This window comes from Ceratotherium simum, chromosome 15 (genome assembly GCF_057802395.1).
Source record: "Ceratotherium simum simum isolate JZ-2026a chromosome 15, ASM5780239v1, whole genome shotgun sequence".
Lineage (NCBI taxonomy): Eukaryota > Metazoa > Chordata > Mammalia > Perissodactyla > Rhinocerotidae > Ceratotherium > Ceratotherium simum.
The window spans coordinates 25,527,434-25,539,842 of NC_141914.1; the positions used below are offsets into that span (position 1 = coordinate 25,527,434).

At 41.8% G+C, this 12,409-nt stretch overlaps 1 protein-coding gene across 6 annotated transcripts in view; it reads left to right on the forward strand.

The window, feature by feature from the left end:
* KALRN (kalirin RhoGEF kinase) overlaps positions 1 to 12,409 on the forward strand; it is a 633,526-nt gene that overhangs the window by 338,207 nt on the left and 282,910 nt on the right. For all 6 annotated transcript variants that reach the window (XM_087439724.1, XM_087439725.1, XM_014783031.2 and 3 more), the window contains exon 14: positions 10,937 to 11,132. In XM_087439724.1, coding sequence (XP_087295850.1) covers positions 10,937 to 11,132 — 196 coding nt within the window. The remainder of the gene's footprint in view (positions 1 to 10,936; positions 11,133 to 12,409) is intronic.

Below are 12,409 nucleotides of genomic sequence, written 5' to 3' on the forward strand. Positions count from 1 at the left end.
GTGTGTTTGCCTGCAGTGATTGTGGGAAAATCCATTTCCACTCCTGAAAAACAACCCAAAGTATATGCAAAAAAAAAATCCTTAAAAAAAAAGCTGACCGTAAATCAAATGCTTTAAAATTGGATCCTATTTAAATGGTGCAATAAGGGAGCTTGATATTTAAATTGTAGGATTTGCATTCTTCAGCCTTTCTGTTGTACAAAAATTCCCCCTCCCACTCTGAATCCTGGACAACAACTTGGACAGCTTGGTATGCAGTAGAGCAAAGGTGGGGAAATAGTAAGAGGGTCTAATACAACGACTGAGATAAAAACAGTGATTTGGTTCTGCTCCGTCTGGTTTAGGCAGTGACATCCAGGTTCTAAAAGGGCTCTGCTCCCCATTTTGGGTGTGGCCCAAAGCTTGGGGAAATGCTGCATTTCATCTTAGATAGAAATGGAAATCCTACCAAACCTATGGAAAAGTTCTGCTTCAAGTCAGATGGTCAGAAGTTATTTTTGAGGGTGATGAGATTATTTCAAATACCAGCTAGCGTTTCACTGTGGGGATGAAGGGCAGACATCTAGAGAGGATTTCGAGTGTGAAACTGAGGATGACTTCTGCAATGAGAGATGTGTCAGAGCTGACAGAAGCCAGGGCAGCGGCTGTCACTGCAGGACCTGCAGCCATGGTTTCCTTCCCTAAAGGAAGGAATTTGATGGACATACTTGGAATTCCTGGGGATTACTGAAAACCAGAGCCAGCCTGCTCCCCTGACATCTGGGGAATCTAAGCATGACTCCTTAACCATATCACTGATGGCTGAGATGGGCTAATTAATTTAAAAATTAAGATAATATGGGAGTTGCTGCACCAGTCTCCTTTTACTCAATAATAATGGTATATATGGTGCCCACAGTATAAACTGGGTTGAGGTCATAGGACACACCCACTAAGAGTGAAACTTATCCCAAAAGTGTTAGGCAAATGTTGAAAACCAGGACTGCAGCTTCATTCCTGACATACCTTCTTAGACTCCACAGAGACTACACAAAGTGACCCATAGTGGACCATGATATTTTATAGTTTTTTCCTAGAGGTTCAGCCTCCTTCTATGAAAGACATTTTATATGAAGTGGTTATGATAGAAGAGACACTTCACCAAATGCAAATGTTTATTTTGTGGTGGTAAGAATATGGATAATTTTTTCTTGTTTTTGATGCTTCCATGCATTTCAAATTTTCTACAATTAATCAGAAGGATCAGAAAGAAATAAAAAATATTTTTAGAAGCAAGAACAGGCCAGTGGTCTCCAAACTCTTTTGATTATGTACTCTCTCAATAAAATATTTTTGGACTTGCAACCCCCTATATATGCATATATATTAGTCTATAAATTATGTACATGTTCTACTATCACTGGCTAATAATCTCTAAACTCAATGTGCCCTTAGGGTAAAGTTGAGCTTTTTCATCAGAATTTGTGATTCCATATTTCAAATAATCTTCTCGATAATTTCCAATTATTTTTTTGGCCTGGTTTCTTGACAGGTCTGATTAGATTGTCATTGTTTCTTTACCCTGTAATGGGGCTGATAGAGTTCAAAGTTCTCTTGTGCTTTCATGATTAGTATTATCTTCAAACTGCAGTTTCTTTGAGGAACCTTGTTAAGCTATGTATCTTTTTGTGAAGGTTAGTTTAAACTAGATAATAGATAAATCCATTTAACTGGGCACATGAAAAGAGCAATAATTTGAAGTATGCTGAAAGTAACTGAGCAAATGAGCCAAAGTCCACCCCTCTACATTGTGCTGCTCCCCCCTTCCCTGAGGAGCCCTCTCCTGCCACCCCATGTGCCATGTGGTCCGAATGGGCCTCCAGCCTCATTCTGCTGGTGAAAGTCTAAGGAAATTTCATGTCTTTTTTATTGGCCTAATAAAATATGTATGCATATAATATATATGCACATATGCATATTTATATACAGAGAATTTTCATCTCTGTTATCAATGGATAGTCTTGGGCATCCCCTGGGGTGGGTATACCCACATTGGAGAGTACTAGAAATGACACCAAGAAAGATACTCTAAACAAGGGACTTATGAAAAATGGGCCACAGCTGTGGTCTTTCTTTTACGTCTCTGACTCTGTAATTACAATCAAAGTTTGCTCAATGCACCTGAAAATTAAACCTGAATAAGGAATGGAATAGCCAACTATAAATCTATGGGGCTCGCATTAGGACAAGTTGGAGCCAGGCTGAGGCTGGGAAAAAATGGGCTTCAAGGAGGAAAATTCCACCTAGAGGAGAGAAAGCTGATGGAACTGCCTGGTGGTCTCAGCTCTGCAATTGGTTGTATACAGAGGCGCTTAGCTTTTTCTATTGGAAAGAAATTGCTCAGTCAGTCAGCCTTCTAGCTGTTAGAAAGTCAACTCAATAAATATTTAGTGAGCACCTACTGTCTTCCAAAAACTATGTTGGGCATTGAGAATACAAAGAGTCCCTGACATTAGGGGGCTAGTTGGGGAGAAACACAGAAGCAGGATATCATACAAGTAATAATTCCATAACAGAGAAAGGCTCAGCATTTGACGAGAACGCTGAAGGAGAAATGCTTAGCTTAGTCAGGCTGCCCACAGAAGGTTTCCTGATGAGATTACACCTGGAGGAAGGTAAAAGTTGGTGGCCAGGATTTGGCATCCCTGAAGGATACTGTCCAGCCTCTACCAGAATATCTTCAGAGCCCAGAAGCGAGGAGTAGTGGGGAGATGGGAGGAGGGGAGAGAGAGGAAGGAGAGTAGGATTTCATTACTTTGTTGAACCAAAATTTCCACCCTTCTACCCTTTGGTCCTAGTTCTGCTCTCTGGAAAAAAGACAGAACAAATCTGTTTTTCTTGTATTTGGCAGCCTTAAAAATATTTAAAAATGGTCATCATAGGCCTCTTTTCCTTTATCTGGAAAATGTTGAGTTGCATGTTATTTCTGCAGTCCCCTCTGACTCTAAAAATTACTTCTCTTTATCGTCAGCCTTTTCTCTGTGGTACCTATCCTGAATTTATTCAGCTCTTTCTGGATTTGACATGATTTCCAGACACCTAACTCTCCTGGTCGCCCTCTGCTGAAGGGATGCTAGTTAGCCATGCCGGCTTACATACACACACCTGGGGGCAGCGTATTCAGGACACTGGCGCTCTCCCAGTGCAGGCCAGGAGACAGGAGCCTTTTCAGTGACCTCATCACCTGTCTTGTCTAGGCTTGTGCTTCCTTAAAAGCCCCTGGTTGTTTTTTCAAGGTAAGTGCTTCTAATACACTGAGTTGGTTTTTATTTAACCTAAATGAAAGCTTTTTATATACATTTCCCTCTCAACTTTTACTTTTTTTTTTGTTGGCCCAGTTCTTCAGCCAATCAAAATAAATTTAATTTATTATTCCTAACAACATTGTGGCTGTTGGAGATATTGGCCAGATCAGGGAGGGCCTGGCATGCTTCGCTGGAAGTTCTGCTCCGTTGACACAGAGCCATCAGCCTGCACAGTCAGTCCATCAACTGTGGATCGTCTGAGGGCCACATCAACTAGTCCAATTGCATAACCTTTTCTTCCATAGATACAATGTGAGACTGCAAAGCCTCGCTGTTCTCCATGTTTGTAATATGCCTAAAATTCACCAACAGATTAACTATATCAAGAAAGAAAATGAGATCTGTTTGAGATCTTTGTGGATTCCTCCCAGGGATCATGGTAGCATTTTCTAAATATGCCTCAGATCCTTTGAGAAGGAAATGCAGAATAAATACAATAAAGTAAACCAAAGTCTGCACAAAATATTTATTAGATAGTCTCTTCTAGACTTTTGTCAAATTGATTTCAGGATCATTGGGGGCGTTCTGCATCTTCCTTTTAAAAAAAAAAAAAAAGACAACCCAAAAGGATTATTCACACAGCTTTACTACCCTGGCAAGTAACCTGTTTTCAGCGAATTATCAAAGATCTCTGATGGGAACTTTTGTATTACTCTGTAATGAGGTGGGTCTGGGGCTGTGGACCTGAAGCCAGGTTACATTATCAGGGTTCGCATGTTGTATGTTTCTCGTTTCTGGTCAGGATGCAGGGGATTCAGTAGAAGGAAGCAGATGTAAGCTCCAGCACTAGATGTTTAGCTTACCTGGGAGAAAAAACATTCTGACACTCAAGCATTGATACGTACTAGAATGAATGAACACTGTATATTATAGGAACTCTTCAAGAAAGGGGAAAACTTTTGAAAACAGAATAGATTCCCACAAGTCTCAAAATGATTAAGAGGAAAAGAGATGGACAAAATAAACTTAAGATCCACTTAAGATCAGTCATGATTATATCAAAGATCTCAGTTTTAATCATGATGATAATGAAGAAAAGAACATGAAATTGGTCATAAAAATTATTCAAGTATCCAAATTATCCAATTGGAATAGAAATTAGGTACCTGAACATTAGAACTCATCAATTACAACATGTTGCAATATGCTCTTAGATTACTTTGCCAAAAATTAAAAACAGATGCCAAGTGCATCTGCTTTTCCAGAACGTTCTTGTGATATCCCCAAAGGTCTTTATATAGCTATGTAAATAAATCTTTTAACTCTTTAAGCAGATTATATACATTTCTAAAATAGAGAGAAATGCTATGATCTATCTTTAAAATAATCTGTATTAGAATTCACTAATCTCATCATTTTATAAGTTGATTAACAGAAAATAACTTTACATTAGACAAGAAGAATAAATGACTATGGTAACTGAGTTTATTTTAGTTTCACAGTGGTAACCTATATCAATATACAAACTCATTATAGATAAAATAGCTCTTCCTGTGCAATGAGATTGTCTCTTTAGCTGCAATATGTCTTTCTCTATCATCCACCATATTTAGGTCAGTGGAGAATATTTAGCTTTCACTTTTCTCATCTTAATAAAAATAATGGCATCATAAAACAGAAAGGTGCTTATTTTGCAATTGATAGCCCATGTATTTCAGAGCATCTCACCACAATGAAATGCCTTGGACCCTTCCTTGCCATTGTTAGTTGGAATGGGATTGGACCTTAATGTATATAACATGTTATACATATGTGTATATATGTACATACACATATATTACATATACACACATTCTCCCCCACACACATCCCCCACACCATTTGCTGGGAGGCAGTATAGTGCAGTCATCAAGTATGCAGTATTTTGAGTTAGACTGCCTAGGTTTGAAACCTGTTTCACCACCTTTACTAATTGTGTGGCCTTAGGCAAGTTACTTACTCAGTTTCCTCATCTGAGAAGTGGGAATGAGAAGAGTAATTCCCAGCCCATAGGGTTATTGAGGATTTAATGAGTTAACACATAGAACATTTTTAGCAAAGCTCCTGGCACGTAATAAAAACTTAATGCATTGTAATTGACATTGTTATTATAATTATTATTCACACTATTTTTTCATATATATATTTGCTTCCAGATTTTAAGCAGTTCAACCTCCCGTCTTATTCTCCCACATTGTTTCTCTCTGAATGTGTTACCAAGTCATATTAGGCAATCCTCTGGTATTCATGCCACTGCTGTGAGAACCAAAGGCATTTGCTCTTGCCATACAGAGAATCTCCCACGCAGAGGGTGGGTCATACTTCTCCCTGCTGCAGCCTTCATCCTGCTGTTCACACCCTAATACTAGATTGCAGATGTGCCTCCTGTTCATGACAAAGGCCCCTAGGGGACCAGAGAATTCTAGGTAGGTTAACATTACCTTCTATTGAATAATCTGGCAGAGTCAATTTAAAAAAAAAAAAGAGTTACCAAACTCTTAAACAAAAATATCCTATTAGGAGAAGGCTGTGTGTTTTTTTGCAAGAGTAAATTTTTCCTGGCATTTATATACAGCCACAAATACATAATTCACTTATTGATCTGTTCAAAGAACACATAATTAATTTAAAAGGTTCATGTGAAGTGAAGAAAATGGAGTTTTTTTTAAGAAGAAAACAGGGGAAGTTTAAATGGGCACTTCTCTGAAGTAAGAATAATTAAAAGAAGGCGACCCCCAGAAATCAGTTCTTGAACCAGCCTTATTGATATAACACTGTGGTTAGGAGCCCTGGACGTTGTGGTAGAATGCTCAGCTCTGCCACCGCCAGCTCTGAGACCAGGGAAAATGATCTGACTTCTCTGTGCCTTAGTGTCCTCCTAGAGTTGCTATGAGAATTAAATAAAAGAAAGTCAAATGCTAAGCACACTGTCTATTCCGTAATAAATGCACCGTACAAGGTAAAATATCTTCTTCCACCATGATGATCATCTTCATCATGAGCACCAGCATCTTAAAGGGGTATGAAGAAAAGGACTACACAATGAGATTTCCAACATTGCAGGTGATAAGAGCTAAGTTTGGGGGAATAGACCATAGAAAGGGAAGAGCCAGTGCAAGTGAATTTTGATTCAGGCAAGTACAAAATAAAACATTTGGAGGGAAGGAGCTAAAGTGTTCTCAGCACATAAATACTGAGGAGGACCCACAAAATGGGAGGAGCCTGTGGAGAGGGCTCCCTGAGAATAGAGGCCATGGCAGCTGCTAAACCAGTCCCACTGCCTCCTTCCTTTCTAAGTCTGTTAGCTCCTTCTCTGATTTCCCTTATGGCTGTGGCTCTAGAGTAGACAATTGTGAGACTAGAAATGTTGCCAGTGTATCTCTCAAAGAGGTCACCATGTATCCTAACACTCCAATTAATTCAGGAGAGTGAGGGAGATAGGGGCGCTGGAGCCAAGAGGGGAACTGAGTGGGCCAGGAGCCAAGCTGGAGCTAATTGAGTGGAAGGAGAAAGCAAACTAGCTTGATTGAAAGCTGAATGCCCTGGGAGCACCTTGTGTTCTATCTTTCATTCATTTGGTTCAGGTCCTAGTTTCCACCCTGAACAAATTCTTCCAGGTTTCTTTTCCAAATGGAGTTAAATCACCAAATTAATTCCCCGTGCAAGTTTTTCTTTTCATAATCTTGTCACCTTATTAGCAAACTAGCCCATGCCCCATGTTATGAGAGAAACCAGAGAAAAACATCTGGGTCTAGGATTGTCATGAAGCTCTTTTCATGCCAGAAGGTTTATTTTGAAGGGCAGTGAGGACTTGAGCAGACTGGAAGGACAGACAAGAGCATTTCAGGGCTATTGGACCAGGGAAGGTGCCTGGAGAGGGCAGAGCGAACTCTCAGGATCAGCAAGCAAACCAGCTGACTGGTTCACGTAACAGAAGAGCATGCCATGAGGCCGGAAAGCTAGGTTTGCTCATTAGTAGGTAAGCTTCTGGGTTGAAAACAAAGTTTTTTCTTAAAAAAACAAAATGAGTCTCTACTATGTGTCAGCCATGTACCCAGAAAGAAGGTGGAGTGGGGGAACCCAATGAAAGAACATTCCTTGAGGAAAAAGAAAATAATTTAAACTCCAGCAACCATTAGAAATGCACAAATCAGACTGTGTCAAAGCTCTGGGCCTCAGTGCTTGGGGAGAATGGGAAGAGAGTCAGACACAGAGAATAAAGAGCATGTAGATGCAGGGAGGGAGCCTTAGGATAGGCTGTTCTGTTAAGGATTCCCTTGAAATTCTCATTCTTCAGGCTTCAGAACAGACTTGGGCCCTACAGCTTAATGATGTCAGGTGGTGAGGGTGGAGGACAGTAGGGGAGCAGTAGGAAAGAATGTGGAAACGTTGGATATAGATCCTGGACATATTCACATTTGGTTTAGATTCAAATTCCCAAGATACCAGACCTCTGAGCCTTACCCTCTCAACTAAATCACCTCGACTTTACTCTGCTCCTCCTCACAGGACCCTCAGCACTTTCCACTCCACTGATTCCTGGCCTTGGGACCCCTCGGGGATCTTCCTGGTGCAGACAGACCCTTCATAGATTCAGTTTCATGGAAAGAAAACAAAAACCAAAATTGAAAAAAGGCGGGCTCTTCTTGCATGCCTGATGTCTTAGTTTTATTCTAATTTCTCTTAGTTTGTAGGCAGGGAAATGGAATGAAAATTTTGTTTGGGCTATTTTCCAAATATTATCTGATAAAGGACTTTTATCCAGCATATATTAAGAACTCTTACAAATCTATAATCAAAAGATAATTAACGTACTGTTTGAAAAATGGGTAAAAGACTTAAAAGACATTTTACAAAAGTAGATACAGATGGCCAATAAGCATATGAAAGTGTGCTCACCATCATTAGTCATCCTAAAATCATAATCAGATATCACTGCACACCCACTAGGATGACGAAATTTAAATAGACTGATAATACCAAATGATGGCGAGGATGGAGAGCAACTGGAACTTTCATACTTTCCTATTGGGAATGTTCAACATACACCTACCCTATGACCCTACAATGGCACACCTAGGTAACTCTCGAGAGAAATGAAAACCTATGTCCAGAGAAAGACTTATATAAGGACTTTCAATCAGCCATATTCATTGTAGCCAAACACTGGAAACAACTCGAGAGTTCATCAGCCAGAGAATGGATAAACAGATTGTGGTATATCTATACAATGGAATACTACTCAGCAGTAGCAAGGAATGAACTACTGATACACACAACATGGAGGAATCTTAAATACAACATGTTGCACACAAGAAGCCAGACATAAAAGAGTACATACTGTATGATTTCAATCTTATGAAATCCAAGAATAGGCTAAACTACATTTGTGATGATAGAAATCAGAAAGTGGTACCTGAGGCAGGGGTCGGGGTCAGGGGAGTGGGCAGGAACTGACTGAAAAGGGGCACAAGTAGACTCCCAGCGGTGATGGAAAGGTCCATATTGTGTTTTTGGTGACAGCTACATGGGTGTATAAAATTGTCAAAACTCATGGAACCGAATGCTTAAAATATGTGTATCTTGGGGCCAGCCCAGTGGCCTAGTGGTTAAGTTCGCACACTCCACTTTGGCGGCCCAGCCTAGCAGGTTCGAATCCCAGGTACAGATTGATGCACCACTCATCAAGCCATGCTGTGGCGGCATCCCATATACAAAGTAGAGGAAGATGGGCACAGATGGAGCTCAGAGCCAGTCTTCCTCACACACACAAAAAATATATGTATCTTATTGTATGTAAATTATACTTCAATTTTTTTTTTAAATACAGGAGGAAAAATGTATTTATAGGCCTCATCTATACAGGCCTATTCATCCTATAACTTCTCTCTTAAAATTACAGATCAGTTCTCTCTCTTATTCTTCTCAGTATAACTTCTTTCTGTAGTTAGAGAATGAAGTGCTTTTCAAAGATGGGATACAACATAAGCCTGTTTTGCCTGCCAACCTGCTGGTTCCCAGACCCCAGGGACTCCCCACAATAAGGATACTAGGTTTTCCTGCTGAGCTTAGTGGATCCCTTAGTTGATCTGAAAAGATGTGGGGGCAGGAGTTGGGAACCCAGGACAGTGAAGGTGGTATTTTTACAGTTCAAAGAGCAACTACACTTTCAGTGAAGAAAGCTCTTACTGTTAGACAAGAAATGGAATCCCGTGCCCCTGATAGCAGCCCCTCATGCTGCACTGCTTGCCTTTCCCATCCCGGTCTGTATGGCCCCAGCACGGGACGTAAGAGTGCCAGCTCCCAGCTACCTCCAACTGGTCTTCTCCTTCCCTGTGTCCCTGATGCTCCTGGAGCAGCCACGGTTGGTAACTGGGAAGGTTGTGCCACGTGTCAGCTGGGATGAGGCCCAGCATGATGAAAATCACTAAGCTGGGGTTCTGGCATCTGTGCTTAGGCTGCCTGGGCCACACTGCGACTGTTTGATCTCAGGTGAGGCTTTCATTTCCTCTTCTCGGAAAAGAGGGTGACAGTCCCTGTGCCATTGTCTTCATGGGCTGCCATGGGAGCAGCATGAGATAATGGACCTGAAAACTACATCAGAAAAGTTTTCATTTGATTCGTATATCAGATGAAGTTATCATCCAGCTCTGTACTTCTGAGTTCCTACTCTGTGAATGATGGCAGTGGTGGTAAGTGTAGGATTCAGTCTCTATGTGCAATCACATATTTGAGAGGAGACTAGGGGAAGTCACATGAGTGAAGGTGTAGAGCAATGAGCACCTAACAAATTCACATTAGGACAAAGTTTCCATTCATTACATGCTTGAGTCTTCATTAGAACCATTAACGCCTTTCAATAGAGTATAATCTGCGTGGGTTTCTAGAGGTATGCTGTACATTTACACCTTGTCTAGTCACCATTTCCAGGTGTTCGCCTTGGTAGTAGGGGGAGAGAATCCCACCCAGTAGAACACAGGAACCAGATCAGGACCCCGGGATTTGCTGTACGCCAGCTCCGATTGTGTAACCTCAGGCCATTCACCAGACTTCTCCAGCCCTCAGTTTCTATTTCTTCAAAAGAGTTAGACTCAATACTTAATTGCTGGCACCTGTCCCATGATGAGATGTTTTTAGGGTAGCAGTTGTGGTGTGGTGGACAAAGTCTGCAGTAGAAGTCTGAGCTGTGTACTCAGGTCTCCCCTCGAGAGCAGAGTGAACTCTAGGCAAACCATTCCATCTTTCTGGGTGAGCGTCAGCATCCTCTTCTGTAAGATGGACCTGGAGATCTCCATGCTGCCTTTGTCTCCAGGTCATTGTGGGGGGCAAATGGGATGGAGTATGCAAAAACTTTATAAACCATAATTCTTCATATAAAGATTTGCTGCTGTTCCTTTGCTGTAGCTGTAGACATTGAAACACACGGGGAACACTTTTAAAGGCATGCCTACATGAGGGCATGGCAGTGTTGGTTGAATGTAGTCTAGAGGTCAGAGATGCAAAGCAGAGGCTAATCTGTGAGTTGGGTTAGTTAACAAGGCTTGGAATTGGTGAGCTTCAACTTAGCAGTCTCTTATGGCCCAGTGAGCCTGTACTGATGGTGTCCCTCACAGGTGACAGCAGAGCTAGACGCCTGGAATGAGGACTTGCTTCGGCAGATGAATGACTTCAACACAGAAGATCTGACGCTGGCAGAGCAGCGGCTGCAGCGCCACACGGAGCGGAAGCTAGCCATGAACAACATGACCTTCGAGGTCATCCAGCAGGGCCAGGATCTGCACCAGTACATCATGGAGGTCCAGGCCTCAGGTAGGCAACCTGTCCCATCCTTGTTTTCTGGGCAGGAAGAAGATGAAAACAAGAACACCAGCTTGACTCTAATGAGCACTTCCACTCTGTTCATTCGTATTATTCCTACAGATACAGATTTTTGCCCCTATTTTAAAGAAAAAGAAACTAAAGCATGAGAGCTGAAGTAACTTGTCTGAGGTTGCCCAGTCAGGCTGTGGTAAAGATGGGAATAGGGCCAGGGTCTCCTGGTGCTATGGAGAGAATGGGAAAAAGCAGTGATGGAAATTAGCACAGATTCCAAAAAATGGTGGCCTGGAACAACAAACCAGGTGGTCTCCAAGAGCAGTCAGCCATCCATGTGAGTTGATTAAAATGTGTAGATTCCTACTATTCCCCCCCTCATCCCCCTACACACACTCTCCTGCCCAGCCCACTTCCTCCACCCCAGGGCTGGCCCTTGTCTCCAGTTCATGCCTCTCAGAGTCCTCAGTTTTTTATCACTGGTCTGTGCATGAGCGTAAGAAGTGTTGATAAAAATTTATAGCAAGATCATATAATTTTATAACTTCTCAAAAACACATGGCTGAGTCACCCAGATTTGACTTCTTTTCCTGCTCAGGATTTATTCACTAGGTAGTTATCCAAAAAATGCAGGGGCCCTTCTTTTTATACCTACCACTCTCCAAAATGGCCTTTGATGGTCGAACTGGAGAGAGTCATAGCAGTCCCTAGTCCAACTGGCCCAGGAAAAAGAAGTCACTCACCTGGGCACAGGCCAGTGGAATGCTGGAACCCAGGTGTCTACACCCAAACCCACCCATTGCCCTCCTCCTGGGTCCTCATTGGCTCAGGTTCCTCACCCTCCAGGAGGAGGCAGACAGGGGCTCAGGCCATCAACTCTTTAAAACACCGTTGGCCCATGTCCCTGTTGATCATGAAGGATATTCAGAATCACGAGATTGTCAGGGGGACCTTAGCAATCAAACTTAATTTTAGGGTACTCTGTTTCTTTTAATAATCTGAAGGAGTAAATACCAGCATTCAAAGGAACTTCACTTCTAACCAGAGGAGAGACCACCTATTAAATTCTGTTCACTTTGATCAGCATAATCTTTCTTTGAATTTTCATTTGTGTTGTGAACAGGCTGCAGCTGCCTATGAGACCCAGGCCTGTTTATGGGAGTGCGGACCGTGCCCCACACAGCCCCAGGAAGGGCTGTTCACATTGCAGTCTATCTTGGGACTGTCTTAAATATGACAATGCCCAGACCTCATGCCCAGATCTTCTGATTTAG